The sequence below is a fragment of the Euleptes europaea genome, chromosome 18 (assembly GCF_029931775.1).
Source record: "Euleptes europaea isolate rEulEur1 chromosome 18, rEulEur1.hap1, whole genome shotgun sequence".
Classification (NCBI taxonomy): Eukaryota; Metazoa; Chordata; class Lepidosauria; order Squamata; family Sphaerodactylidae; genus Euleptes; species Euleptes europaea.
This window is the reverse complement of record NC_079329.1, coordinates 16,568,612-16,595,745: the sequence shown is the minus strand read 5'-3', so window position 1 is coordinate 16,595,745 and position 27,134 is coordinate 16,568,612. Positions and strand designations below refer to the sequence as shown.

The window sequence follows — 27,134 nt, the reverse complement described above, 5'->3', positions numbered from 1 at the left end:
CTCCCTTTTAATGTACATTTAAGAACTCTGCAGCAGTAACTTTAATGTATCTGTGCTTGTGCATTTGGCAGTATAAGTAGGGTTGCCAACCTCCAGGTTGTGGCTGGAGATCTCTTGCTATTACAACTGATCTCCAACTGATAGAGATCAGTTCACCTGGAGAAAATGGCCACTTAGGCAATTGGACTCCATGGCATTGAAGTCCCTCCCCTCTCCGAACCCCGCTGTCCTCAGGCTCCACCCCCCAAAATCTTCAGGTATGTCCCAACCCAGAGCTGGCAACCCTAAGCATAACTGACCACATAGGTGCTGCTGGAACCAGGAGGAGCTTCCAGGATCCACATGTACTGATTTAGTATTCCCAATGAGAGATGGCTTTGAAGCTTAGGGAAGGGTTTGCACACAGTGTACAGGGATGAGCATAGACAGAAAAAGAATAATTGAATCATAGAGTTGGAAGGGGCCATACAGGCCATCTATTCCAACTCCCTGCTCAATACAGGATCAGCCTAGAGCATCAGCTGACTAAAAGTCTATTACTAGGAACTGCGAAATTGCATTCAGATGCAAGCTACATAAGTCCGAAGAAGCAAAAAGATTTATACCCGCGAAACAAGATTTAAAAATCCCAGGATCTTGTCACGACGTTGTGGTGCAATTGTGCCTACATCGCGGCGCAACTGCGTCTGTTGGATAGTGTTTGCAGGAACAAAAACTCCTCTGTGAGCAATATACATGTCAGCAGCAGTTGCCGTACAAGCAAGAGTTAACAGCAACACAGAAACTCCGGAGGACGCTGCATGATTGGATAGCTATGGTCAGTTGACCGGTGCAGCGAGTGCATCCTTGACGCGGCGGACTGCAGCAGCCGACAGGAAAATTAGTTTGTTCCAATTCCTTGGTGTTTGAAAGCGTTATAGTGATAATGTTTGGAGACACACTTAGTGGGCATAATTTTTATGTACAATAGAAGTTCAAAGTGTAGTAAAAAACTGTGTTTTTTTTCACTAGCGGTATAAATTGTAACCTTGTAAATTGGGTGTATTGAAATACAAAAAGAAACTATTTTGAGTGGCTGCGTGTTGCGATATATTTTCCGCAAGGAATTTTCCAAAGTACCTGGAGGTTGGCAACCATCGTGGTAAGTGATAAGAGGCTACTGTGCACTGCTCTGAAGGGAAGAATGTCCTAAGCAGGGGGAAAAAAACTTCTAGAGCCACTTCTCTCTGGATTCTGAAACACACACACATATCTTACATTATAATAGCAAAGTTGGCCAAATATAAGGACATTTAAAAAAAGTATTTGATCCTTTCTTGGAAATATTTCATGAAACTGAACAATCCCCCTTGCTTCCTTCAGATGTTCTATAGTATAGTGCACCTGCCAAAATCTTCTACAAGGAGAGTATGGAGCTATCAGAAAATGATAGATTATGAAGAAATACACCTACAATACAGCTTCCAACCTCTAGGCGGAGCCTGGAGATCTCCCTAAATTATAACCAGTCTCTAGATTATAGATAAAGGATGCCCTGGAGAAAATGGAAGCTTTAGAGGGTGGACTCCAATGCATTATCATCCATGGAGGTCACTCACATCTCCAAAACCCGTCCACCCCGGGATCCACCCCAACTCTCCAGGCCTTTTCCAACCCTATTGGAAACCCTATTCTGAAAGTAGAAAATAATATTACACACTCATCACCTCTTTCTCCTTATTAACTGATCCCTATTGTTCAGCTCAGGCCTCAGCACAATGATATAGCATTTAGGGCAAAAGATACAACCCAGTAAGCCAGCACTGGAGGCCAAGATGGTAAAAATTTCCACAGCCACCATGGATTTCCCTTTGGTGCTCAGGTAGGTTGGAACAAAGGACAACCAAACGCTGCAAAAGACCAGCATGCTGAAGGTGATAAACTTGGCTTCATTGAAACTGTCTGGCAACTTCCTGGCAAGAAAAGCCACTATGAAGCTGACAATGGCCAGGAAGCCCATGTATCCCAAGACACAGTAAAACATGACAGCAGAGCCCTCATTACATTGCAGGATGATTTCCCCTGTAATTGACTGCATGTCCATATCAGGGAATGGAGGGGAAGTACTTAGCCAAAGAGTACAAAGGCCTGCTTGAATAAAGGAGCCGAAAAGGACAACAGAATTGCCCATTCTTTTCCCAATCCATTTCTTTATCTTGGATCCTGGTTGGGTTGCCATGAAGGCTAAGACTACAGTGGTGGTTTTGGCCAATACAGTGGAAAGGGCCACAGAGAAGACAACTGCAAAAGTAGTCTGTCGGAGAAGGCAGGTTATCTTTCCTGGCTGTTCAATGAAGATCAAGGGGCAGAGGAAGCAAAGAAGAAGGGAGAGAAGGAGAATGTAGGTGAGGCTCCAGTTGTTGGCTTTGACAATGGGAGTCTCATGGTGCTTTATGAAAATTCCAAGCACCAACACTGTGACCACAGCCAAGGTAACAGCCAACACAACTAAGGTGATTCCCAATAGTTCTTTGTAAGAGAGGAAACTTAGGACTTTGGGAATGCATTGATTTCGGTTGTTGTTGGCATAATGGTCTTCTGGACATTTGACACAGGCATCCAAATCTGCAAAAATAAGGAATTTAATATCTCAGTACTTTGGTCAATATCTAACGAAAGGAATTATAAAACAGCTGGACTCTGGGAAGGAGCAGGGATAAGGGGGGTGTCCTTGAAATGTTTTAATGCCACTTCTGGGAAAACCTAAAAGGGATATCATGCTCCTCTAGGTATAACCAGAAACTCTGTGGTAAAACCATAGGAATTCTGGTGCTTCCTGAATGTCATGATGTCACTTCAAAGTTTTCTCTAGAAGTGACATGATGCCATTGTGCTGACAGTGATTTTTAAATTTATTTTTCTCCCACCATGTAACAGAGCTGGGGTGAGCAGCAAGAGGTGCAGCTAGGAGGAAACCTGGCCAACCTCAGGCGTAAGTAATCCCAAGATCAGGACTATTTCTTACATCACATCCCACGAGTAACATAGAGGAGGCAAAAACATCCCTTTTTAGAGCAAATTTGAAGGAGATTCATACAGCGCATTCCTGGGGGAGGGGGGAGGCGAACCATGGCAGCCAGGACAGAACAACTGAGAAGCCTCCCCAGAGGCTTCCCAGCCACCTCTGAGGGGGGAAAAAGCTTTTGATTCTGAAATTTAAAAAAAGAAAAAAGGCATTTCCCCCATGGGGAAAGCGGACTTCCACCACCTGAAAAGGTGACATAGGACCACCACCATCCCGGGAGGTATTCCCAGAGCAAAAGGGGTTTGGAATCTGTCTAAAGACAGCTCCACCCCCCAGAATGCCCCGGGAACACCTCTTGGGACATTGGTGCGGGGACTTGCCAGCAGGAGGTTGCAGCGGCATCTGAGGGCCATGTTGTCACGGTGGTCCAAGGGGGCAGCGTAGGGGTCACGCCTCCTCCTAAGCCATTTTGGCCCCTCAGGAATTTGCCCAAAGAGTTCATGCTTGGCCTCTAACAGTAACTAAACAAACTCATGTTGATTGAAATATGAGTTTGGAAGGGAAACCATGTGTAACCTATCATTATTCCAGTTTTGCTTAATGTACTCTTATGAATGACATCTCCATTCATTGTATGTCCTACCCTCTTCCTGAGAAATTGTTCCTTTTGGACACTGGGCACAATCATAGCAGCAAAAATTTTCCCCTTCCTTCTTTTTCCTGCTGTAGCCAGGATGACAGTTTTCATTGCAGATAGAAAGGGGTACCACCTGTCCATAAACAAAAAGGACGATTCACATCAAGGACATATTCACTGAGAACAAATATTATTCTGGCAGCTTTTGTACTGTTGATATATGGAAGATGACAACATAGAGTTTGCCTTGTATGAAAAACATTTTGAACACTTTTTTTTTTGCTTGATAATTGTCAGAAAAGAGAACTGAATGTGTGATGAAGTATGGATACAGTGGCCTATAGATACCCTCCTTCAGTATACTGGCCTTAAGTACTAAAATATTTAGTTGGATATTAAAGGGGAATCTGTGCAAACCACGAGAACTAGTGGTTTTCTTTCAGAAAAAAAAGTTAAGTATCATGAATTATACTGTGACATTTTAACGAAATTAAAACAGAACTTTTTCAAAAGGGTTACAACTGGCATCTATGGTTGAAGTCAATAGCAGAAAAGGAAATCAAAGTGTTGGGAAGACGGTTCTTTTGAGATAAACTGAGATGGAAAACTTTCACCCAGTCTTGCCTATTTCACTTCCCTACTACGGCCTCCACCCCACACGGATCTTGTATGGACACATCCCATAATCCCATTAGAGCCTTTTTGGGTAGTCCAAGGCGATTCTACCTACCTTTTTCACCAGTAGAAAAGGTGGTTGAATCCAACCCTTGAGGTCAATTTTTTTTAGATCTTTACCCATATGACAAGGGTAGGCAAACCTATGAAAGAGATGACATGTAACTCTCCTAATTCTTTTTTACGCTCAACAATCTGCCTCTATGGATCACCTGGTTAAAAGTTCTATGCCACACAATTTGATCATCATTCAGTATCAGCTCTTTGCCTGGAGGAGCCTGAGGATCCAGCCTTCCCACTTTTACTCTGGCAAAAGATCCATTTGAGAACGTTACCCAGTTTGTAACATCAAAACCAGCTTTCACTTCTCCATTTTCATCAAAACACACTGTGTCTCCAGCACTGTTGTTGAAACTGACGCTCCTTAGAAAATAATGCAGCTAGTGGAGAAAGAAATCATAAGAAAAAAGCACTCAAATGCTGAAATGATTATGATGGTCTTTGCAAAGATGACAAAGTATAAATACACGATTCTGGCTGATACATTTTGACTAAATAAGTAGAAAGTAGGGGTGTGCAAAAACATTTTTCTGGTAAATTTTGGGTTTGGGTTTACTGGCTCATTGTTTTGTGGGGGGGACCAAAGTAAGCTTAATATCCATACTGGAAAATGGATATTTGGTTTTATTTCCGCATTTCCCCCCAAAATTTGGGAACATGGAATTTATTCTATGGAATTTATTTTCAAGGCTCCAGGGGGAGGAGGCATTTTTTTGATGTAGAATCACCAAATTTGCAGTGTAGCTGCAAGGAACTCTCCTTAGACACCAATGTTTGGTAAAGTGGGGGTCCAATTTTATAGGCCTGCAAAGTGGTCGCCCCCTGAGACCCGAGCTCTCAATTGGTTTTCAGGTTCAGAAGGTCAGTATTGCTGAGGCCTGGAGGAAAGAGCCAACTGCCAGGCTAATGCCTCTGAATCTATGGGCTCCAATTGTATCTGGATCGCTTTGCATTTTGTCCATGCAAATTAGCTTCCAAACTGAGGAAAATGGCTTAAATGCAAGAAATATAAATCACAGAAAACATTTTGGTGGCAAATGGCATCCTGTGAACAGTCCTTTAATACAGATAAAAAATCTGGTTGCAAGAGATGGTCACAGTGAGGGTAAATAAAGCCACTACTCAGGGTGACCTTCAATTTGAGAGCATAAGGATGGTGGTGGTGATATCGGGGCCAGCCAAAGTCTCAACCAAAGTGGCTATTCTGAAGGAGATTGCTCATCCATGCGGGTGAGGGATTATTCTTCAGACTGGTGCTTTTAACTGGTGCTTTTAGTTGGAGGGTATATTCTCCTGGACGGGACTAGGTGAGCCCCGTCTTTTAATGACCCTTTTGCTATACAGATTATTCTTCTGGTGGGTGATGGACCTGGATAGTTGGCTCTGATGACACGACCCCTACCTCAAAAGGGCCCCAACAAAACCAGTCAAAGATAGAAAAATGGGAGCAGCCATGCATCTGAAAAAAGGTGAATAGCCATAACTAGGAAAAGCCAAATATCTATTCAGGAATCACCTATCCAGCTTTGTTCAGATTCCCGGTTTTTAGTATTCGGTCAAAATTAACCCCCCCAAAAACCAAAAAATGGATATTTTCGGATTTATTTCCAGTTTACTGATACACACAGCCTTCGTAGAAAGCTTAAATGATTATAATTCCAGATGAATTCTTGTGGAGAGGCTACAATAATTCAATGTCATTTGTGCCTCCATGAAAACTTCGATAAACAGTCCTAAGAAGACAGTATTGGTATTCATTGATAATAAGGCAAAGCTGGGATTGAGGAATTAGTCTATTTTTGCCTGGGTCAGAATCATCCCCCCAAAGATTAGGATCATAGTTAAGGTATCTCAAAGACTGAGACCCAGCATTCTGTAGTTCATGGATCCTTTAGCCAATTTTGACTGGTGCCCCATGTATGAACCTTCTTTCAGAGGCTTCATTTGGTCATGATTGTTGATGCTTTGATTGCTTTTCTCATCTAATGTCAGGCTTTTCATGACCCAGCCAAAAGAACTGCTAGGCAGATGATCTTCAATCATCTAAGAAGCCTCAGAAGACACTTCTATTTTCACAGTCTCTGACGTGAAAGTTTTTATTGATATCCTGCTTTTATTTATTTATTTATTTTTCTGTAATGTATAAAATATTTGTTAGTATGTTATATTGGTATAGAGCCCTGTGGCGCAGAGTGGTAAACTGCAGTAGTGCAGTCCAAGCTCTGCTCATGACCTGAGTTCAATCCCAACAGAAGTTGGTTTCAGGTAGCCGGCTCAAGGTTGACTCAGCCGTCCTTTCCTTTCCTTTTACCCCTTAGAAGCTCGTTGATCAATTGATCTTGAGCAGCATATATCTAGTGTTGGAGGGATATAAGGACTGAAACAAATCTTGCCACTGACAATGTAGCCTTGGGGTCCCTGTCGCTTAGTAAAAAAGGCATTATGTCAGTCACAGAGGCATTGGATTTGTATAGTAAAAGGGGGGAAATATAGTGCGACTCAGCCGTCCATCCTTCCAAGGTCGGTAAAATGAGTACCCAGCTTGCTGGGGGTAAAGGAAAGATGACTGGGGAAGGCGATGGCAAACCACCCTGTAAACAAAGTCTGCCTAGTAAACGTTGGGATGTGGTGTCACCCCATGGGTCAGGAATGACCCGCTGCTTGCATAAGGGACCTTTACTTTTTAAATGTTATATTGGTATTTTAATTAATTGAAGTACTTTATGTCACTATTGAATTTTTTGCTGCTTTTAATAGGTTACCTACATATCTTGGAGAACAGGTGATGTGCCAGAAGATTGGAGGTGGGCAAATGTTCTCCCCATCTTCAAGAAGGGGGGAAAAGAGGATCCAGGTAACTACTGACCCATCAGCTTGATGTCAATACTGGGAAAGGTTTTTGAACAAATCATCAAACAGTCAGTCCTTGCGCATTTAGAAAGGATGGATCTGATCACTAACCCAAATCAGCATGGGTTTCCTTCCTCAAGAACAAATCATGTCAGACTAATCTTATCTCCTTTTTTGAGAAAGGTACTACCTTGCTGGATCAGGGGAATGCTGTTGATATAGTTTATCTTGATTTCAGTAAGGCTTTTGATAAGGTTCAACATAACATTCTAGTTGACAAATTGGGAAAATGTGGTTTAGATCCTATGACAGATAAGTGGATCTGTAACTGGTTGACAGATCGCACCCAAACCGCCCATTCCTGAGAAGTGGCGTACAGGAACAGTGGGGAGAAGGTGCAGGTGAGCCATCTCCTAACGCTGTTCGCTGTATGCCATTAAACAAACAAAAAAACCCGTTTCACAGCTTTTTGTTATTTAACGGGGACTTTTGCCCCATTGAAAACAGCAACACTGTTCCCCGCACTGGCATAAAGAGGCAAACGGGGACAGGAAGCTGCCGTTGTGCAAAAAGGATCTTGGGGTCTTAGTAGACCAAACACTGAACATGAGTCAGCAGTGTAATGCAGTAACTAAAAAGGCAAATGAGATCTTGGGCTGTATCAACAGAAGTATAGTGTCCAGATCACGCAAAGTGATGGTATCACTTTACTCTGCTCTGGTTAGACCTCACCTAGAGTACTGTGTTTAGTTTTGGGCACCGCAATTTAAGAAAGATGTAGACAAGCTGGAACGTGTTCAGAGGAGGGCAGCAAAGATGGTGAGGGGTCTGGAGACCAAGTCCTATGAGGAAAGGTTGAAGGAGCTGGGTATGTTTACTCTGAAGAGGAGAAGACTGAGAGGGGATATGATAACTATATTCAAGTACTTGAAGGGCTGTCACTTAGAGGAGGGTGCCGAGTTGTTTTCTGTTGCCCCAGAAGGTTGGACCAGAACCAATGGGTTGAAATTAAGTCAAAAGAGTTTCCGTCTAGACATTAGGAAGAATTTTCTAACAGTTAGAGCGGTTACTCAGTGGAACAGGCTTCCTTGGGAGGTGATAAGCTCTCCTTCCCTGGAGGTTTTTAAGAAGAGGTTAGATGGCCATCTGTCAGCAATGCTGATTCTATAACCTTAACCAGATGATGAGAGGGGACGCATTTTGGTCATCTTCTGGGCATGTAGTAGGGTCACTGGGGGTGTGGGGGAGAGGTAGTTGTGAATTTCCCGCACTGTGCAGCGGGTTGGACTAGATGACCCTGGTGGTCCCTTCCAACTCTATTATTCTATGATTCTATATTGTTGTTTGCTGTGAATGATTCATTGTTCATTGGTTCCATCTGTTTATTGATACTATTTCATTGTTCTTTCTTATTTTTGTATGTTAGGAATACTGTGCTTATCTTGGAGATATGTTTGGAAAACTATTTCAAAACTGGACGTTGAGATATGCGGTACAAAATATTCAAAATATAATCAATAAATAATAGAAAACTGCTGAGAAAATAGCAGAATGCTTTTGTGATGCATAGTTTGAAAATACATTACCTGCCACGGTCGCACATTATAGAACTCTGGACTCTGTCCTTCTTCAGTTGTCCTGCGTTTAGATCTGAATATGTAGATGGCATGTAAAGCATGCGCCACTGCATAGGCAGCATTGTAGACATTGTAGCTGTGGCCAGTCATGCTCATTTCAAATAGAACAACTGGAATTGAATCCAGCTTCTCCTCACCAGTGCACATTTTCTTGCTGTCCCCATGAACATCTGGATTCCTCAGTGAACAACTGAACGCCTGCTCCCAGAAAGGCTGGATAAAACCATCTCCTTTTGACCAGGAAAGACTTATAGATTGCAGGAATGTTTGAAATCCTGGTGGCTGATTGGAGTGAACTGCAAGAGATAGAGCACCATGGAAGGTTTCTAAATCCCAATTCCTTTGGATAGATATTGATTCAAAGTCCCAGTGGCATGTGACAATCCACACTTTATGCAGGGGAGGAAATGAAATGAAGGTTACTAAAAACAACGACACTCTCAAACCGAACATGGATGAGCTTTCTCCATATACAAAACACACATTGGCTTTGGTTTGAGCAAGAACAATTAAATATTCTGGCTGCTTTAAAATTTCTTCCATCATATCTTCAAAATAATTCTGTTGCAGTATTCTTACTGTGAAATTAAAACAGATGCCCCTCTCATAAAGCATTGGCACTATGATCTGCAAGAACCTGTCCCCATTGTCATCATTTACAACAACCAGCGCAATCCACGTCCATCTGAAGTGTTGAAATAAGTGGATAAATCCCATATATTGAATGTCTTCATTTGGGACCATCTGATACATAGAAGAAACTAGCCATTTGTTACCCTGCACTGGGGAAAACGATCCATAAATGAGCTGGAAAAAATATGATTTTTTAAAAAATATACAATGGAACATATTATTCATTCATTTGTCAATGGTGTGAAATTTTCATACCACAGTATGGAGTGTACCCCTGTATGGGTGGCCTACCTGTGGTATCTTGTAAATGGTGATTGTGGTAGCAATATCGGCAGACACTTCTGAACTCAGTCCTCCAATGACTGCAATCAGATTGCTCTGGGTGTCACACTTGAAATTGGGAACAAAATTGTGCTGTGAAGAAAGCAAACTCAGGGTGGCTTTAGTGGTCATCTTTGCACTGTAGTAGCTGTTGAGGATGTGGAAGCCCAAAGTGATGTTTGGTAAAATGTTGGGATTCTCATTGATCTCTTTTACAGCAAAAGCCAAGGCCAGGTTGTGCTGGTAGTTCTTTAGTAGTGATCTGTAATGAGAATTATAAACGAGCTTGATCACCAAACAGCCAAAATATATCTTCCATTAATTCTCCATATTTATATCCCTCCTTCCTAAAGGAGCTTCGTGATGACACTATGCCTCTTTACTTTTAAAATAGCCCTTTTCAGTTGTGCTTTTAACATTGAATGTTTATCTCAGTGCCATGAAAAAAAAATACTGTGGCGGTTCGTGCATGTAACACAGAATTATGAATACTGGAGATGCGCTACATCACCATGATTAGCTTCCATCCAAGCTCTGCCCTTTAAAGACTGAACTGTAGAGAAATAGTGGTCTTTTATGCATGGTTGTTTCACTCGCCGTCACCCCTCTGACGACTTCAGGCCTTTGAAGTCTATTATATATGAAGGCTATTATACATGCTGTTTCTGTCCGTCTGAGGTTGCCTCGCTCCTCGCCCCGTTCCCCTGCATTTTGCTCATGTTTCCAAATTCGTGATAAAACGGGTCTCTGAAAACGCAGGCAAAATGAGGGGAAACGCAAGGGTAGAGCGAGGTGACTTCTGACAGTCAGAAACGGCATGCATAATCAACACAAAGACCCAACAGTGAGTGAAACAGCCATGCATAAAAGAACTTGAATCCACTTTGGTAAGCTCATGTCCACATATATATTACATGCCTATTGCAATGCTGGAAAAATACCTCCCTTTCTTTACAATCCCTTGGTGAACAATCTTGGTCCATGTTTTGGTCCATCTTTGTCTTGACTACAAAAATGTCTTCCCTGTTCTTGGTTGTTATATCTAGGCCCCAATCTCCAGCCAGCACTCTTCCACCAAAATCACTTATTCTTCTCAGCAATTCTTCCTTTGTGATGACTTCCCTAGTACTTTAGTGCTGGATTCCTCTCATTTGCTGGATCCAACACAGCCTCTCATCTATACCCTCATACTCCTACATGACCGACCTACCTCTCATTACTCTTCATTACAATTCCTTGATATATCTCTCATTCTGGTAGTCATTTTTCCAGCATCACAACATGAGCCACCCAAAGGTCTCTTGTCTCTCAGGCAATCATCCTTTTCATTGTGTTCCCTTTAGCTCTAACTGCCTCCCAGATCACCATAGTGTCAGCTGTTTCATTGCCTTCAGATCCATCCTTAAAATCACCCTCTTCTGTGGAGTCTTAGACATGACCCTTTAGATATGTACTAAGCCAAAGTACATGTCATGGAAGGATACACTAATTTTTCCCCTTTTTCTCTCAAACCACCTCTCTATACTCCTTTTGCTGTCTTCCTTGCATCAAATTATAGATTTGATGTCCACGAGACAAGAGCTAACCTTCCCTTCCTTTTTACAAATAATGTAAACGTTGATGATTTTGTTACATGAATAAATGGTACAAAGATTATGAATGAGTGGCTTACATAGGTTCGGAGACAAACAACTGTGCAGGCTGCTCTTTAAATGAGGGAGTGTCATAAATATAGAAGACTTGAGAAACAATCTCACCAATGATCAGGTTACCAGGCTGATAAAATGCATGAGGAATTGGAAGATCAACAGCTATGGTGCAAGGAACGGACTGTTTCTTGCATACGGCATGGCCCAGCAATACAAGCAGCAGCAGCAGTACCAAGATCTTCCTGGTGATCAACATTTCCTCCATTCACAGATGTCTGCTGGCATGTGGTGTGTTATCAGTATTAGTTTTGTTCTGACTTTTCCTGGATCTGTGGTGTGCTTGAGCAAAGTTTAATCTGTCAGGTAATGTCTGTAGAAGGTTCAGTTAATAGTCCCTCCCCCCCTTCACTTTTATCACTCTGGACAATACAAGTTCTATGCCTTCTTATGTTGTCCTCTCTGGACAAACTGGCTGTTGCTTTGACCAGACCCACTTTCTTTTAAGAAATAACCCCCTCTAAAATAGTTGCATCCAAGAACTATGCCTGAAATTATTATCCCTGTAAGATAATGTCCATTTTGGCTGGGGGGATTAGCATGGAAGACTCAAACTTGCAAGAGGCTGGGATACAGGATCTTTGATACTAGCTTTTATGGGATGAGCCCCTTTTTGGAAACTCTTAAATAAAGACGCCTTGGTTTCCATATTAAATGGATTTTTGTTTTAAAATAAAGGCTGTTTACTCCCTATTGTTCTCAGCCTCTCCCCCTACAAGGTCAATGAAATGCAAACAACCCATCGCTGTGTGACAGTGTCCAAGGCTTACACAGAACACAAAGGTGGAGTCCAGAGCCTTGGATTCCAGGTCCAGGTTTGTGCAGCAGTGCCCTGCTCCCCCTGTTAGCTTTGGCCCTATACACCTCATAGCATATCCAGTTGCTGGGACAAATAAAGGGCCAACAAAACTGAATTTGTGCTGAAATGAAATTAGATCCAGCTAGCTTTTTCACTCAGCCTCACCCAAGTGGCTTTTGTTTATGTAGGTCCCATGGTTTTCAACAAATCCTTTGTGTGGTCAAAAATGATGCCTCCTTACTTTTCACCAGCTGAAACTCTGATTGAATCCCACTTTTACTTGGCGTAGGCATTTTTCATGCTTTTGAAATGCATGGGGGAACCCCGTGGGGAAATGGTGGTGGTGCTGTCAAGCCACAGCCAACTCATGTAGACCACAAAGGGGTTTCAAGGCAAGAGACAAATGGAGGTGGCCTACCTCTGCAGAGCAATCCTGGACTTGGTGCTTTCCAGTCCAAGGACTAACCAGAGTCGACCCTGCTTAGCCTCCAAGATCTGCTGAGGGTGGGCTAGTCTGGGCCATCCAGGTCAGGGCTACTGGCAAACCACTTTACATATAAATTTGAAATGATGACATAGAAGACAGGCAGAGCCTGTTTTATCTATGCATCCAAGCCCTGTTGATTTATGGGGATTTTACATGAAGTGGGGTTTTTTTTAGTAATCACCTCTGGAAATTTCTTATCTGATAACAAAACCACTGTAATGACTGTGGCATGCCCTAATTATAGTGGTGCTGATGGTTCTGGCCTTGGTCTCAAATGGCAACTGAAACTGGCACAATTTCATTCAATAAGTATGCATGCAATTGTAATAATTTGAGGGGGAAAACAAGCTAAAACATCAACCCCTGTCATTGTGCCGGGTTTGGGCAACTTCTGATTTTTCTGCTGTTCCCAAATGACCAGAAAATACACTCAGTCTGTAATAATTAATAAGTACAGCTTGTCATGGTAGGGATCGAAGCATGATTGTCTGCTAATGTGCTGGCGATGGAACCTTGAACTTTCATGATGAACTTGGAATCTATCTTTACCAGAGGCTAAAGACTCAGTCATGATGCCACCGATCAGCCCATGAGCTCAGTTTATGCATAATGCTCAAAATCAGGCATTTTTATTAACTATCCCTTAACCCTCAAACAACCTAAAAAGGTTGTCGAAGGCTTTCACGGTCAGAGTTCATCGGTTCTTGTAGGTTATCCTGGCTGTGCGACCGTGGTATTGGTATTTTCTTTCCTGACGTTTCACCAGCAGCTGTGGCAGGCATCTTCAGAGGAGTAACACTGAAAAAGTATGCAAGACAGAAGCACAACCACCATGATTATATGGACTACCTAAAATTCATAAGGATACCGTCCCGCTCCGACCCATCGTGAGCACCATTGGTTCCCCAACTTATGAATTAGCTAGATATTTGACCACCCTCCTACAGGACCACATCGGAAAAACCACTTCTTATATCAAAGATTCAACTCATTTCATCAACAAAATCAGTCCATTGAGACTCAACCCACAGGATATATTATTCAGTTTTGATGTTGTATCCCTCTTTACCAAGGTTCCAGTAAAAGACACAATCTCATTGATTAACCAGATTTTTCCGGAAGTTATAACAGCCTTATTTCACCATTGTTTGACAACAAGTTATTTTCTATGGGATAAAGAATTTTATGAACAGATTGATGGAGTAGCTATGGGAAGTCCTCTCAGTCCAGTAATAGCAAACTTTTACATGGAATATTTTGAAAAGACGGCATTAGAATCAGCACCTTACAAACCTACAGTCTGGTTCATGTTCGTGGATGATACATTTACTATTTGGAGCCATTGTGAAGAAAAATTAATGGACTTTCTAAACCATCTCAATAATATCCATCCAAACATTCAGTTTACCATAGAAAAAGAAATTGAGGGTAAACTCCCATTTCTTGATAACCTTGTCATCCGTAAAACCAACGTTCAGTTAGGTCACAAGGTCTACCGGAAACCAACTCATTCAGATTGCTATTTACACAAAAACTCCAACAACCACCCCCGACAGAAAAGAGGAATAATCAAAACATTAATGGACCGTGCAAGATGGATCTGTGAACCACAGACTCTCAAGGAAGAACTTAATCATCTAAATCACGCACTGCTAGCAAACAACTATTCCAGAAATGAAATGTGCTGATGAAAGACACTGAAATACTGGACAATTCTACCAACTATTTTGTCAGATTGCATAGAGAAGCCATTGAAATTCATAAACATCAGCACAACTTTGACAGAAGAGAGTTTAAGAATGAATAAGGCTTGGCTTCCTGTCCTGAAAACCTCCAGATTAACAAAGACTACAGTCCACAATAGCCATGCGGATTAGCTTTGGATCCCACATGTTAACAGATCACTTCAGGATACAATGGTTTCACATTAACATACCACACCCTCATTAGCACATTATCTAGATACTTACAGGGCAATGATTAGCACATTACCTTTAATACTTTGCAGGACAATGACTCAGCTCAAACCCAACCCCCTTCTGACTATATATTACTCTTCCTACACACTTGACACTGAGAGACACTGGCCTTCAGTGTTAATCCTCTGAAGATGCCTGCCACAGCTGCTGGCGAAACGTCAGGAAAGAAAATACCAAGACCACGGTCACATAACCTACAAGAACCTAAAAAGGATTTCACATATTGCCCTTGGGTTTATATTTCTACTCCAAGATAAAATTCCATTGTATTGTAGCAGAAAATATTCTTCCCTCACAAAAAACAACAACCTCACATGAATTTTTCTTTAGAGTGTATACATCCTTCCCCACTTGAATATTGAATAACTCAGTAGTTCTGTGACTTTGTATTGCTGTCATTTTTATTTTCATTTTGAAAAATGCAAAACATGTTTTAAACCTAAACATTAGAAATTTAATACAATGTTCCAAATTTTAAAGAAAAACTGATAAAAAGTTAGTCATACCTGACATCATTTGCATATGGAAATAGTTTTCTGACTTCTTACTGTGTTGAGAAATATGCAAGCTCTTTGGTCATGCCCACCTTCTAACAATCCTGACATTTCACCACAAACATATCATGGTGTTTTTCTTCTTTAGCCCATTACAGTAAATTGCTCGGGTTAAAAAAAAAATCACCCCAATGCCCTCATAACTTGGTTTCTGGGATTGTTTTTCATGGCAGATGCCCTTTCGTTTAACAGACATAAAACTGTAAGTCTAAGAGGATACTGTGCACTTCTCTGAAGGAAATAATGTCCTATTGAAAAAGCTTCTAGAGCCACTTCTCTCTGCATTGTGAAACACACACACTCATCTTATATTCTAATAGCAAAGATGGCCAAATATGAGGATACTTAAAGTATTTGGTCGTTTTTTGGAAAAAAATTCATGAACCTGAACCACCCTCTCACTTCCTTTAGATGTTCAATGAATATAGTGTACCTTCAAAATTTTCTACATGGAGAGTATGGAACTATCATTTTCTGACATTTCGAAGAAATACATCTGAAATATATTGTCGAAGGCTTTCACCGTCAGAGTTCATAGGTTATTGTAGGTTATCCGGGATGTGTGACCGTGGTCTTGGTATTTTCTTTCCTGACGTTTCGCCAGCAGCTGTGGCAGGCATCTTCAGAGGAGTAACATTGAAGGACAGTGTCTCTCAGTGTCAAAGTGTGTTGGAAGAGTAATTTATATAGTCAGAAGGGCTTTGGGTTTGAGCTGAGTCATTGTCCTGCAAAAGTATCAAACGTAATGTGCAAGGATACAATTGTTTCACATTAACATACCACACCCTAATTAGCTCATTACCTTGATACTTACAGGACAATGATTAGCACATTACGTTTGATACTTTTGCAGGACAGTGACTCAGCTCAAACCCAACCCCCTTCTGACTATATAAATTACTCTTCCAACACACTTTGACACTGAGAGACACTGTCCTTCAGTGTTATTCCTCTGAAGATGTCTGCCATAGCTGCTGGCGAAACATCAGGAAAGAAAATACCAAGACCACGGTCACACAGCCCGGATAACCTACAAGAACCTACATCTGAAATATGGTTGCCAGCCTCCAGACAGGCCCTGGTGATCTCCCTAAATTATAATTGTTCTCTAGACTACAGCAAAAGAATCCCCTGGAAAAAATGGCAGTTTTGGAGGATGGATCACCCTCTGAGGTCACTTTCATCCCCAAAGCCCATTAACCCCACATTGCACTCCATTTCTCCAAGACTTTCCCAACCCCATTGGAAACTTTATTCTGAAAGCAGAAAATAACATTATATACTCATCAATTTTTTATCCTTATTAATTGATCCCTGTTGTTCAGCTCAGGCCTCAGCACAATGATATAGCATTTAGGGCCAAAGATACAACCAAGTAATCCAGCACTGGAGGCCAAGATGGAAAAACATTCCACAACCACCATGGATTTCCCTTTGGTGCTCAGGTAGGTTGGAACAAAAGACAACCAAACACTGCAAAAGACCAACATGCTGAAAGTGATAAACTTGGCTTCATTGAAACACTCAGGTAACTTTCTAGCAAAGAAAGATACAATATAGCTGGCGCTAGCCAGGAAACCCATATATCCCAAGACACAGTAAAACATGATAGCAGAGCTCTCATTACATTGCAGTATGATTTCCTCTGTAATTGAATGCATGTCTATATCAGGGAATGGAGGAGAAGTACTTAGCCAAAGAGTACAAATGCCTGCTTGAATAAAGGAGCAGAGAAGGACAACAGAATTGGCCATTCTTTTCCCAATCAATTTTCTTATCTTGGATCCTGGTTGGGTAGCCATGAAGGCTAGGACTACAGTGACGGTTTTGGCCAATACACTGGAAAGGGCCACAGAGAAGACAATCCCAAAAGTAGTTTGTCGGAGAAGGCAGGTTATCTTTCCTGGCTGTTCAATGAAGATCAAGGGGCAGAGGAAGCAGAGAAGAAGGGAGACGAGGAGAATGTAGGTGAGGCTCTGGTTGTTGGCTTTGACGATGGGCGTCTCCTGGTGCTTTATGAAAATTCCAAACACCAATGCTGTGACTGCAGCCAGGGTAACAGCCAACACAGTTAAGGTGATTCCTAATAGTTCTTTGTAAGAGAGGAAACTTATGACCTTCGGAATGCATTGATTTTGGTTGTTGTTGGCATAATGGTCTTCTGGACATTTGACACAGGCATCCACGTCTGCAAAAATAAGGTATTTAATATCTCAGTACTTTGGTCAAGATCTAAAGAAAGGAGTCATAAAACAGCTGGACTCTGGGGAGGAGCAGGGATAAAGGGGGGTGTCCTTGCAATGGTGTAATGTCACTTCTGGGAAAACCTAAAAAGGATATGATGCTCCTCTAGGTATAACCAGAAACTCTGTGGTAAAACCATAGCATTTCTGGTGCTTCCTGGATGGCATGATATCACTTCCAAGTTTTCTCTAGAAGTGACATCATGCCATTGTGCTGACAGTGATTTTTAAATGTATTTTTTCTCCCACCATCCAACAGAGCCATGGTGAACAGCAAGGGGTGCAGGTAGGAGACAGGTAAGTAATCCCAGCCCTGACCTGGATGGCCCAGGCTAGCCTGATTCGTCAGATCTCAGAAGCTAAGCAGGATCAGCCTGGTTAGTATTTGGAGACCACCAAGGAATACCAGGCAAACCACCTTTGTTAGTCTCTTGCCATGAAAACCCCCCAAAGGGGTCACCATAAGTCGTCTGCGACTTGATGGCACTTTACCCACACATAAGTAATACCAAGATCAGGACTATTTCTTACATCACATCCCTGGAGCAACATGGAAGATGCCAAAAACATATCCCTTTTTAGAGCCAATTTGAAGGAGATCCAAAGAGTTCATGCTTGGCCCTTAAGAGTTACTAGTCAATCTCATGTTGATTGAAATGTGAATTTGGGAGGGAAAGCAAGGGAAGAGTAGAGGCTGCTGATAAACTTCTCTGTGGGTGAAAACGCACGGTCACTTTATCCTCCTTTAATCCCTGTTTTAGCCAGGATCGAACTCACATTAGGCGAAACGCATGCCTTCGATCCAGGCTGAATCCTGGCTGAAACAGGGATTAAAGGAGGATAAAGCGACCATGCGTTTTTGCCCTGTGAGACACTCCTCCCCCTAGCTCAACCAGTGATTTCTCACAATTAATTTCAGATTCTTGCATGATTAAATCCATGTGTCAAGTACAAATTATTCTCTAGGGATTAATGCAAAGCTTAAATAAAATGTATTTTCAGTGAAATATGGATCCACCATTTGATTCTTCACTGTACTGTACCCCAATTTATGGAGCTTTCCATTACTTTCCCAAACAATCTCTTGAGTTTATACTCTTAAGAAAAAGTATGGGGGAAATTAGCACCCCAGTTGGACTTCCTTTTGGCACAATACACCCAGACACATTTCTAGAAGTGTGTCTTCTTAGGACGCTGACATTTTAGATTAATAAACAATTTCCAAAATAATAACAGCCGTTCTTTATCTCAGCAAAGAAAATGGGATATAAACTAATGCAGAGAATAATTGGCATTACATGGATTTTAGAAAAATTCAAAACAATCTTTTTTTTTCTTTTTATGCAGAATGCCCCAGAATGTATAGAAAAGGGATGCTACAACTTTGTCCTTTTAGGGCTTTATTGGGTGTATATTAGTGAGTAACCCCTACAGTAGCTGCCACTTACCTCTTAATGGTGCATTTTTGTGATTTGAGACACAGTAATTTTTTTTAATGGCAGATTATATCATAAGGTAGTTTCAGGCAAGTTATTTCTAATGTCTTGATATTTGAAGTTCTCATGTATTGAAAATCAAGCCAACTGAGTTCTTCTGAATGGATCACAAGCAAAATACAGTATTATTACACTGAACCAGATGTGAAAAGGTAGATGGTCAGAGGGATTTGGTTTTGGCGTCATATTGCGTTTTTTCTTCAGTTACATGCGGGGAGGGGAATGACAATGAACCTTACCGCCCATTGCTGAGAACTGGTGTATGGGAACGGTGGGGAGAAGGCGCAGGCAAGCCGTCGCCTAATGCCATTCCCGTATGCCGATAAACAAAACAAAAAAAGCCATTTAACGGGGCCTTTCGCCCCATTGAAAACAGCGAGGCTGTGTCTGCTAAGAAGCAGATGCAGCAACACTGTTCATGGCGCTGCCGTAATGGGACGAACAGGGACAGGAAGCCACCAACCGACGGCTCCTCCCCCCGGCCTGCCCCGGGAATGCCCAGGAAATGCCCCCACGCTGACGTGGCAATTCTCTGCTGTGGCCTGCGCCATGGAGAGACCGCACCAGCAGAGGGGCATGGCCCAGCTCCCCGGCACTTGGGCACTGGTGGAACTGCCCTTGCAGCCAGCGTAAGTGCGTCTACTTGCGTGATTAGACTCACTTATGATGGTGGCGAGGTCACACCTCCTTCCTAAGAGGACTCGCCACCCCCCTAGGAACGCGTGGTTAGGAATGATATACTGTGTCAAATCCCATATGTTCCAATTACTTAGTTGGCAAAAATATGTGACACTGCACTTATTAAGAGTTATATTTTTCTCATAGTGACTGCAGTCTTCATTGGCATGATGGAAAAAATGTGTAAACCCTTTTAAAGGGCAGCAGGTAACCAGAGGAATTGAATGAGAGTTTCTTTAAAAAAAATTTGGGGAGCAAAGGGAAGTTATGGCTCATTTACTGTGTGTTCTCAGGAACTACTCCTTGGAGTGGAGAACCTAGATGGAATATTCTCAGATCAATTCCCCATGAAGGCAGAGGGATTGAATTCTAAATGCAATGGAGGGAATCTCATCATCCCATGAGCTTCATGACATGTGGAGTCACTGTGTTGCATGAAAGGGCAACATGTGGATTTTGCATGGACATACTACTTTGGACATGCTATACAAACACTGATGTTTCAGGGTTTGGGTTCCTATGTACCAAAGGTGAAAATCCATGTTTGCCACTTTCAGACAACACTGTGGCCACACATGTCAGTAGGATCTTGGAATTGTTGTTGTCCTCCCAATAAACATGGGGTATAACATTTGAAAAGAGTCAGTAGCTTCCATTTCTGCTACTTTGCAGCCATGTATGAACAATCTGGAAAGAAATCCAAATGCAGAGCTAGGGCTGCAGGTTGAAAACACTTGACTGAGGGTTGCTATGTTGGAATCTTACCAGTGTAGTTATACCATTTGGGAAAGAAGGAAAGACAAATTCTTTAGGTTATAACATTTACTCTCTCCTCCCCCAGATCCCTTTTTTGTTCAAGGGTAGCCTGGTCAATTTCATTATTAATGGAGGAGAAACAGTGAGTGTCTGGTGTTCCCATTCCTTAAGATCATAGATTGTGTAACCTATCACTATATCCGTTTTTCTTAATATGATTGACATCTCCATTCATTGTGTGTCCTACCCTCGTCCTGAGAAATTGATCCTTTTGGACATGGAGTGCAATCATAGCAGCAAAATTTCTCCCCTTCCTTCTTTTTCCTGCTGTAGCCAGGATGACAATTTTCATTGCAGGCAGAACAGGGCACCACCTGTCCATAAAAAAAAAGGACATTCACATCAAGGACATATTCACTTAGAACAAATATTATTCTGGCAGCTCTTGTACTGTTGATATGGAAAGATGAAAACATAAAGTTCTTGTATTGAGGATATTTCAAACACTTCTTTGCTTGATAATTGTCAGAAAAGAGAACTGAATGTGTGATAAATTATGGATACAGTGGCCAATAGATACCCTCCTTCAGTATACTGGCCTTAAGTTCTAAAAATTTTAGTTGGATGTTAAAGGTGAATCTGTGCAAACCACTGGAACTAGTGGTTTCTTTTCAGGAAAAATAATAATTAAATATCATTAATTATACTGTGACAGTTTAGCAAAATTAAAACAGAACTTATTTCAAAAGGGTTACAACTGGCTTCTAGGGTTGAAGCCAAGAGCAGAAAATGAAATCAAACTGTTGGAAAGAGAAACCTTTGAGATAAACTTTTTGATGGAAGATTTTGACCCAGTCTGGCCTATTTTACTTCCTTACTACAGCCCCCACCCCACATGGATTTTGTATGGACATATCCCATAGTCCCATTATAGCCTTTTTGGGTGGTCCAAGGGGATTCCGCCTGCCTTTTTCACCAGTAGAAAAGGTTGTTGAATCAAGCCCTTGAGGTCAGTTTTTTTAGATCTCTATCCATATGACATGGGTAGGCAGAGCTACGAAAGAGATGACATGTAACTCTTTTAAGTCTTTTATACAAGAATCTGCCTCTATGGCTCACCTGGTTAAAAGTTCTGTGCCACACAATTTGATCATCATTTAGAGTTAACTCTTTGCCTGGAAAAGCCTGAGGATCCAGCCTTCCCACTTTCACTCTGGCAAAGGATCCATTTGGGAACGTTATCCAGTTTGTAAGATCAAAACCAGCTTTCAGTTCTCCATTTTCATCAAAACACACCGTGTCTCCAGCACTGTTGTTGAAAATGATGCTCCTTAGAAAGTAATGCAGCTAGTGGAGAAAGGAATGGTAAGAAAAGGGCCCTCGAATGCTGGAAAGATTACGATGGTCTTTGCAAAGATGGCAAAGTATACATACACGATTCTGGCTGATACAAGTTGACTAAATAATTAAAAAGCTTAAATGATTAGGGACACAGTTTGGGTATCTCAACAGATTGAGACCCAGAACTCTGTAGTTAATAGATCCTTTTGCCAATTTTGACTGGTGTGCCATGTATGATCCTGCCTTCAGAGGCCTCATTTGGTGATGATTGACAATGCTTTGATTGCTTGCAGGTTGGTCAGATGTCATGACCTGTATGTGGATCTGCCTCTGAAGGATGTTCAGAATTTTATTGTGATCCAGAAAAGCAGCTAGTACACAAGCAGTAGTGGCTAGCAAGGATCTGCGCTTGCTACCACGCTGGTTGAAGCAGAATTCAATGTGCTGCTATTTCTCACCCATAAAGCCCCCAGTGATCTAACACCAGGTTACTTAAAAGATCTCCTAACCAATTCATGAACCCTGCTCTCCAGTGAACATGATCTTCAGAGGTCCTGATCTGTGTGCCCTCCCTGGCAAAGGAGGGATGATCTAGATATTGGTCCTTTTCTATCCTAATGCTAGGCTCTTGATGTCCCAACCAGAAGAACTGTTCTAGGTACCACATCTTCAATTATTTAAGAAGCAGGAGAAGAGACTTTTATTTTCACAGTATCTCTCATGGAAGCTTTTATTGATGTCCTGCATTTGTTTGTTTGTTTATTATTTGTTTGTTTATTTTGCTGGAATTGATAAATATTTACTGGTATTTAACACTGATATTTTAATTATTTTAGGCACTTTATACCACTATTGAATTTTTTGACTGCTTTTAACAGTTTTTGACTGCTTTTAATCTACATATTGTTGCTTGCTCTTAATGATTCTTTGTTCATTGGTTCCATCTGCCTATTGATATTGTAACTGTTTCATTGTTCTTTCTCATTTTTGTATGTTAGGCATACTGTTCTTGTATTGGGTATGTTTGGAAAGCCATTTCAAAACTGGGCATTGAGATAGCAGTACAAAGTATTCAAAATATAATCAATAAATAATTGAAGACTGCTGAGAAAATAGCAGAGTGCCTTTGTGACTCACTGTTTGGAAAGCTATTACCTGCCATGGGTGCGCATAATAGAACTCAGGACTCTTTCCTTCTTCCATTGTCCTGCGTTTAGATCTGAATAGGTAGATGGCGTGCAAAGCATGTGCCACCGCATAGGCAGCATTGTAGATATTGTAGCTGTGGCCAGTCATTCTCATTTCAAACAGAATGTCTGGAATTGAATCCAGCTTCTCCTTGCCAGTGCACATTTTCTTGCTGTCCCCATGAACATCTGGATTCCTCAGTGAACAACTGAATGTCTGCTCCCAGAAGGTCTGGATAAAACCATCTCCTTTTGCCCAGGAAAGACTTATAGATTGCAGGAATGTATGAAATCCTGGTGGCTGATTGGAGTGAACTGCAAGAGCTAGAGCACCATGGAAGATTTCTACATCCCAATTTCTTTGGGCAGAGACTGATTCAAAGTCCCAGTGGCATGTAACAATCCACACTTTATGCAAAGGAGGAAATGCAAACAAGGTTCCAAAAAACAATGACGCTCTCAAAGTGAACATAGATGAGTTTTCTCCATATACAAAACACACATTGGCTTTGGTTTGAGTGAGAACATTTAAATTTTCCGGCTGCTTTAAAAGCTCATCCACCAAATCTTCAAAATAACTCTGTTTTGGTAATCTTACTGTGAAATGAAAACAGATGCTATTCTCAGAGAGCATTGGCACTATGACCTGCAAGAACCTGTCCCCTTTGTCATCATTTGCAACAACTAGCACAATCCACGTCCATCTGAAGTGTTGAAATAAGCGGATGAATCCCATGGATTGAATGGCTTCATTCGGGACCATCTGATACATAGAAGAAACTAGCCATTTGTTATCCTGCACTGGGGAAAACGATCCATAAATGAGCTGGAAAAAAATAGGCATTTTTTTTCCAGATAGAATGAAATATGCTGTTCAATCATGTGTCAATGGCGTGCAATTTCCACAACATTGTATGGAGTGTATCCCTGTGTGGAAGGCATACCTGTGGAACCTTGTAAGTGATGATTGTGGTGGCAATATCAGCAGTCACATCTGAACTCTGTCCTCCAATGACTGCAATCAGATTGCTCTGTGTGTCACACTTGAAATTGGGGACAAACTTGTGCTGTGAAGAAAGCAAGCTCAGGGTTGCTTTCGAGGTCATCCTTGCCACATAGTTGCTGTTGAGAATGTGGAAGCCCAAAGTGATGTTTGGTAAGATGTTGGGATTCCCATTGATCTCCTTTACAGCAAAAGCCAAGGCCAGGGTGTGCTGGTAGTTCTTTGGTATTGATCTATAATGGGAGTTAGAGATGAGCTTGATAACCCAACAGCAAAAATATATCTTCCATTAATTCTCCATATTTATACCCTTCCTTCCTAAAGGAGCTTCTAGATCCCACTGTGCTGCTTTACTTTTAAAGTAATCCTTTACAGTTGTGCTTTTAACAGTGAATGTTTATCTCAGAGCCATGAAAAAAATACTGTTGTGTGCGTAAGAGTAGGTTCCAGCTCTTACCTGGAGCCTGGGTTGTGGATCCAGGCCCCGGGGAGACGCCAGCAGGACAACCGGGGGCCCATGTGCGTGGGCGGGCCGGCACGTGGCTGGGCAGCAGACTTGAGCGCGTGCCCGGGCGCTCACACCAGCACCGGGGGAACCTAGCCAATAGGCAGCCCCCTGGCCTGTTATAGGGGCCAATGATTAGGTCCCCCCATATTTGGGTAGGGGGAAGTTTCAGGGGATACCTGAGTGAAGTTTTCACTCAGGTCCACCCCCCAAGCATAAAACAGGGAGCCAGGCGCCGGGTCCGTCAGAGCTCCGCAGGTCGTGGCACTCACCTCCACTCCCTATAGTTACATGTTTCGTCACAACTCAGGCGGGCAGGCAGTTCTGGGCTGGATTTGAAGGGGATAGGAACCTGCAATTGCTCAAGTTGTAAGGATGCCTTGTCAGAGCAGTGGAGGGCATTGCGGTAACTTAAATAAGTTGGTAAAATGAGCACCACAATGCCAAAGGTAGAACAGCACCCAACGGTTTACACCATGGTGTTCCGCAGCTCGGCTGAAGGTACAGGGACCGCAGTGGGAGCACTGCAAGCAGGCCTAGCATATCGAGCCACATTGGGGTTGGCCTGATGTAAATCCAGCCCAGCCTGCTATACCAATTACTTTTAAGGAGTTGTGGCCAATCCTATATTCCACTCCAAATCTTATCATCAATGTTTCTAATAATATGTTTTGCTTGTTGAAATCGTTCTGTAAAATTTATCATTGCAAGTAAAGTTGACATTTAAGCTATCAGCGTGTCATGGTCCTTTGGCGGCTCCCCGACCTTGGCCCTGGGTCCGCAACATGGAATTATGAATAATGGAGATCCGTCTATGTGACCATGATTAGCTTCCATCTAGCTTTGCCCTTTCAAGACTGAACTGTACAGAAATACTGGGCTTTTGTGTATGGTTGTTTCACTCGCTGTCACCCCTCTGATGACCTTGGCTCTTTGTTTTGATTATGCATGCCATTTCTGACCGTCAGAGGTTGCTTCATTCCCCCCCTTGTCCCCCCCCCCCCAATTTTGCTTGTTTCCAAATTCGAGATAAAACAGATCTCTGAAAACGCAGGCAAAACACGGGGAAATGCAGGGGGAGACTGAGGCGACCTCTGAAGGTTGGAAACACCATGCATAATTAACACGAAGACCCGACGGTGAGTGAAACAGCCATGCATAAAAGAAGTTGGATCCACTTTGGCAATCACATGTCCATATATATTTTACATATTTCATGCCTATTGCAATGCTGGGAAAAATATCTCCCTTTCTTGACAACCCCTTGGTCCATCTTGGTCCATGTTTGTGTCCTTCTTTGTCTTGACTACAAAAATGGCTTCCCTGTTTTTGGTTGTTATACCTAGGCCCCAATCTCCAGCCAACACTCGTCCACCAAAATCACTTATTCTTCTCATCCATTCTTCTTTTGTGATGACGTTACGGATAATGCTGGATTCCTCTCATCTGCTGGATCCAATACGGCCTCTCATCTATACCCTCATACTCCTACATGACCTCCCTAACTCTCATTACTCTTCATTACCATACCTTGGTAAATCTCTGGTTTTGGTCTTCATTTTTCCAGCCTCGCAACATGAGCCATCCAAAGATCTTTTGTCCCTCATGCTATCACCCTTTCCATTATGTTCTCTTTTGCTCAAACTGCTTCCCAAATCAGCATAGTGTCAGCTGTTTCATTGCCTTCAGATCCATCCTTAAAATCACCCTCTTCTGTGGAGTCTTAGACATGACCCTTTAGATATTTACTAAGCCAAAGTACATGCCATGGAAAGATACACTCATTCTTCCCCTTGCTCTTTCTCTCAAACCACCTCCCTTTGCTCCTTTTGCTGTCTTCCTTGCATCAAATTATAGATTTGATGCCCACAAGACAAGAGTTAGCCTTCCCTTCCTTTTTAAAAATACTGTACACATTGGTGATTTCGCTAAATGAATAAATGGTACAAAAAGTATGAATGAATGGCTTACATAGGTTCGGAAAGAAACAACTGTGCAGGCTGCTCTTTGAACGAGGGAGTGTCATATACGTAGAAGACTTGAGAAACAATCTCACCAACAATCAGGTCACCAGGTTGATAAAATTCATGAGGAATAGGAAAAAGATCAACAGCTGTGGTGCAAGGAGTGGAATGTTTCTTGCATCCGGCATGGTACAGTAATACAAGCAGCAGCTGCAGCACCAAGAGCTTCCTGGTGATCAACATTTCCTCCATTCACAGGTGTCTGCTGGCATGCGGTGCGTTATCAGTATTAGTTTTGTTCTGACTTTTCCTGGATCAGTAAATGGATTTGTGGGTATGCTTGAGCAAAGTTTAATCTGCAAGGAAATGTCTGTAGAAGGTTCAGTTAATGGCTCCTTTCCCCCTATCTTCACCTTCATCACTCTGTTCAATACAAGCTCTACACCTTCTCATGTTGTCCTCTCTGGACAAAGTGGCTGTTGCTTTGACCAGATTCACTTTCTTTTAAGAAATAACCCTTCTCTAAAATAGCTGCATCCAAGAACTATGCCTGAAATTGGTTCTTGTAGGTTATCCGGGCTGTGTGACCGTGGTCTTGCTATTTTCTTTCCTGACGTTT

General features: G+C 42.1%; 2 protein-coding genes across 2 annotated transcripts; both read right to left on the bottom strand.

The window, feature by feature from the left end:
* Window positions 1–1,702: 1,702 nt before the first annotated feature.
* LOC130490539 (vomeronasal type-2 receptor 26-like) lies at window positions 1,703–11,722 on the bottom strand. The gene is made up of 6 exons (XM_056864362.1): window positions 11,490–11,722; window positions 9,788–10,079; window positions 8,813–9,670; window positions 4,529–4,756; window positions 3,648–3,774; window positions 1,703–2,604 (listed from the first exon to the last, which is right to left on the bottom strand). Exons 1-6 carry the CDS (start codon window positions 11,720–11,722, stop codon window positions 1,703–1,705), a joined length of 2,640 nt encoding a protein of 879 aa, XP_056720340.1.
* Window positions 11,723–16,628: 4,906 nt separating this feature from the next.
* On the bottom strand, window positions 16,629–26,158 carry LOC130490538 (vomeronasal type-2 receptor 26-like). Its single transcript, XM_056864361.1, has 6 exons — window positions 26,082–26,158; window positions 23,988–24,279; window positions 23,012–23,869; window positions 21,635–21,862; window positions 20,763–20,889; window positions 16,629–17,530 (listed from the first exon to the last, which is right to left on the bottom strand). The coding sequence occupies exons 1-6, from the start codon at window positions 26,156–26,158 to the stop codon at window positions 16,629–16,631; spliced, it is 2,484 nt and encodes an 827-aa protein (XP_056720339.1).
* Between the last annotated feature and the right edge of the window lie 976 nt (window positions 26,159–27,134).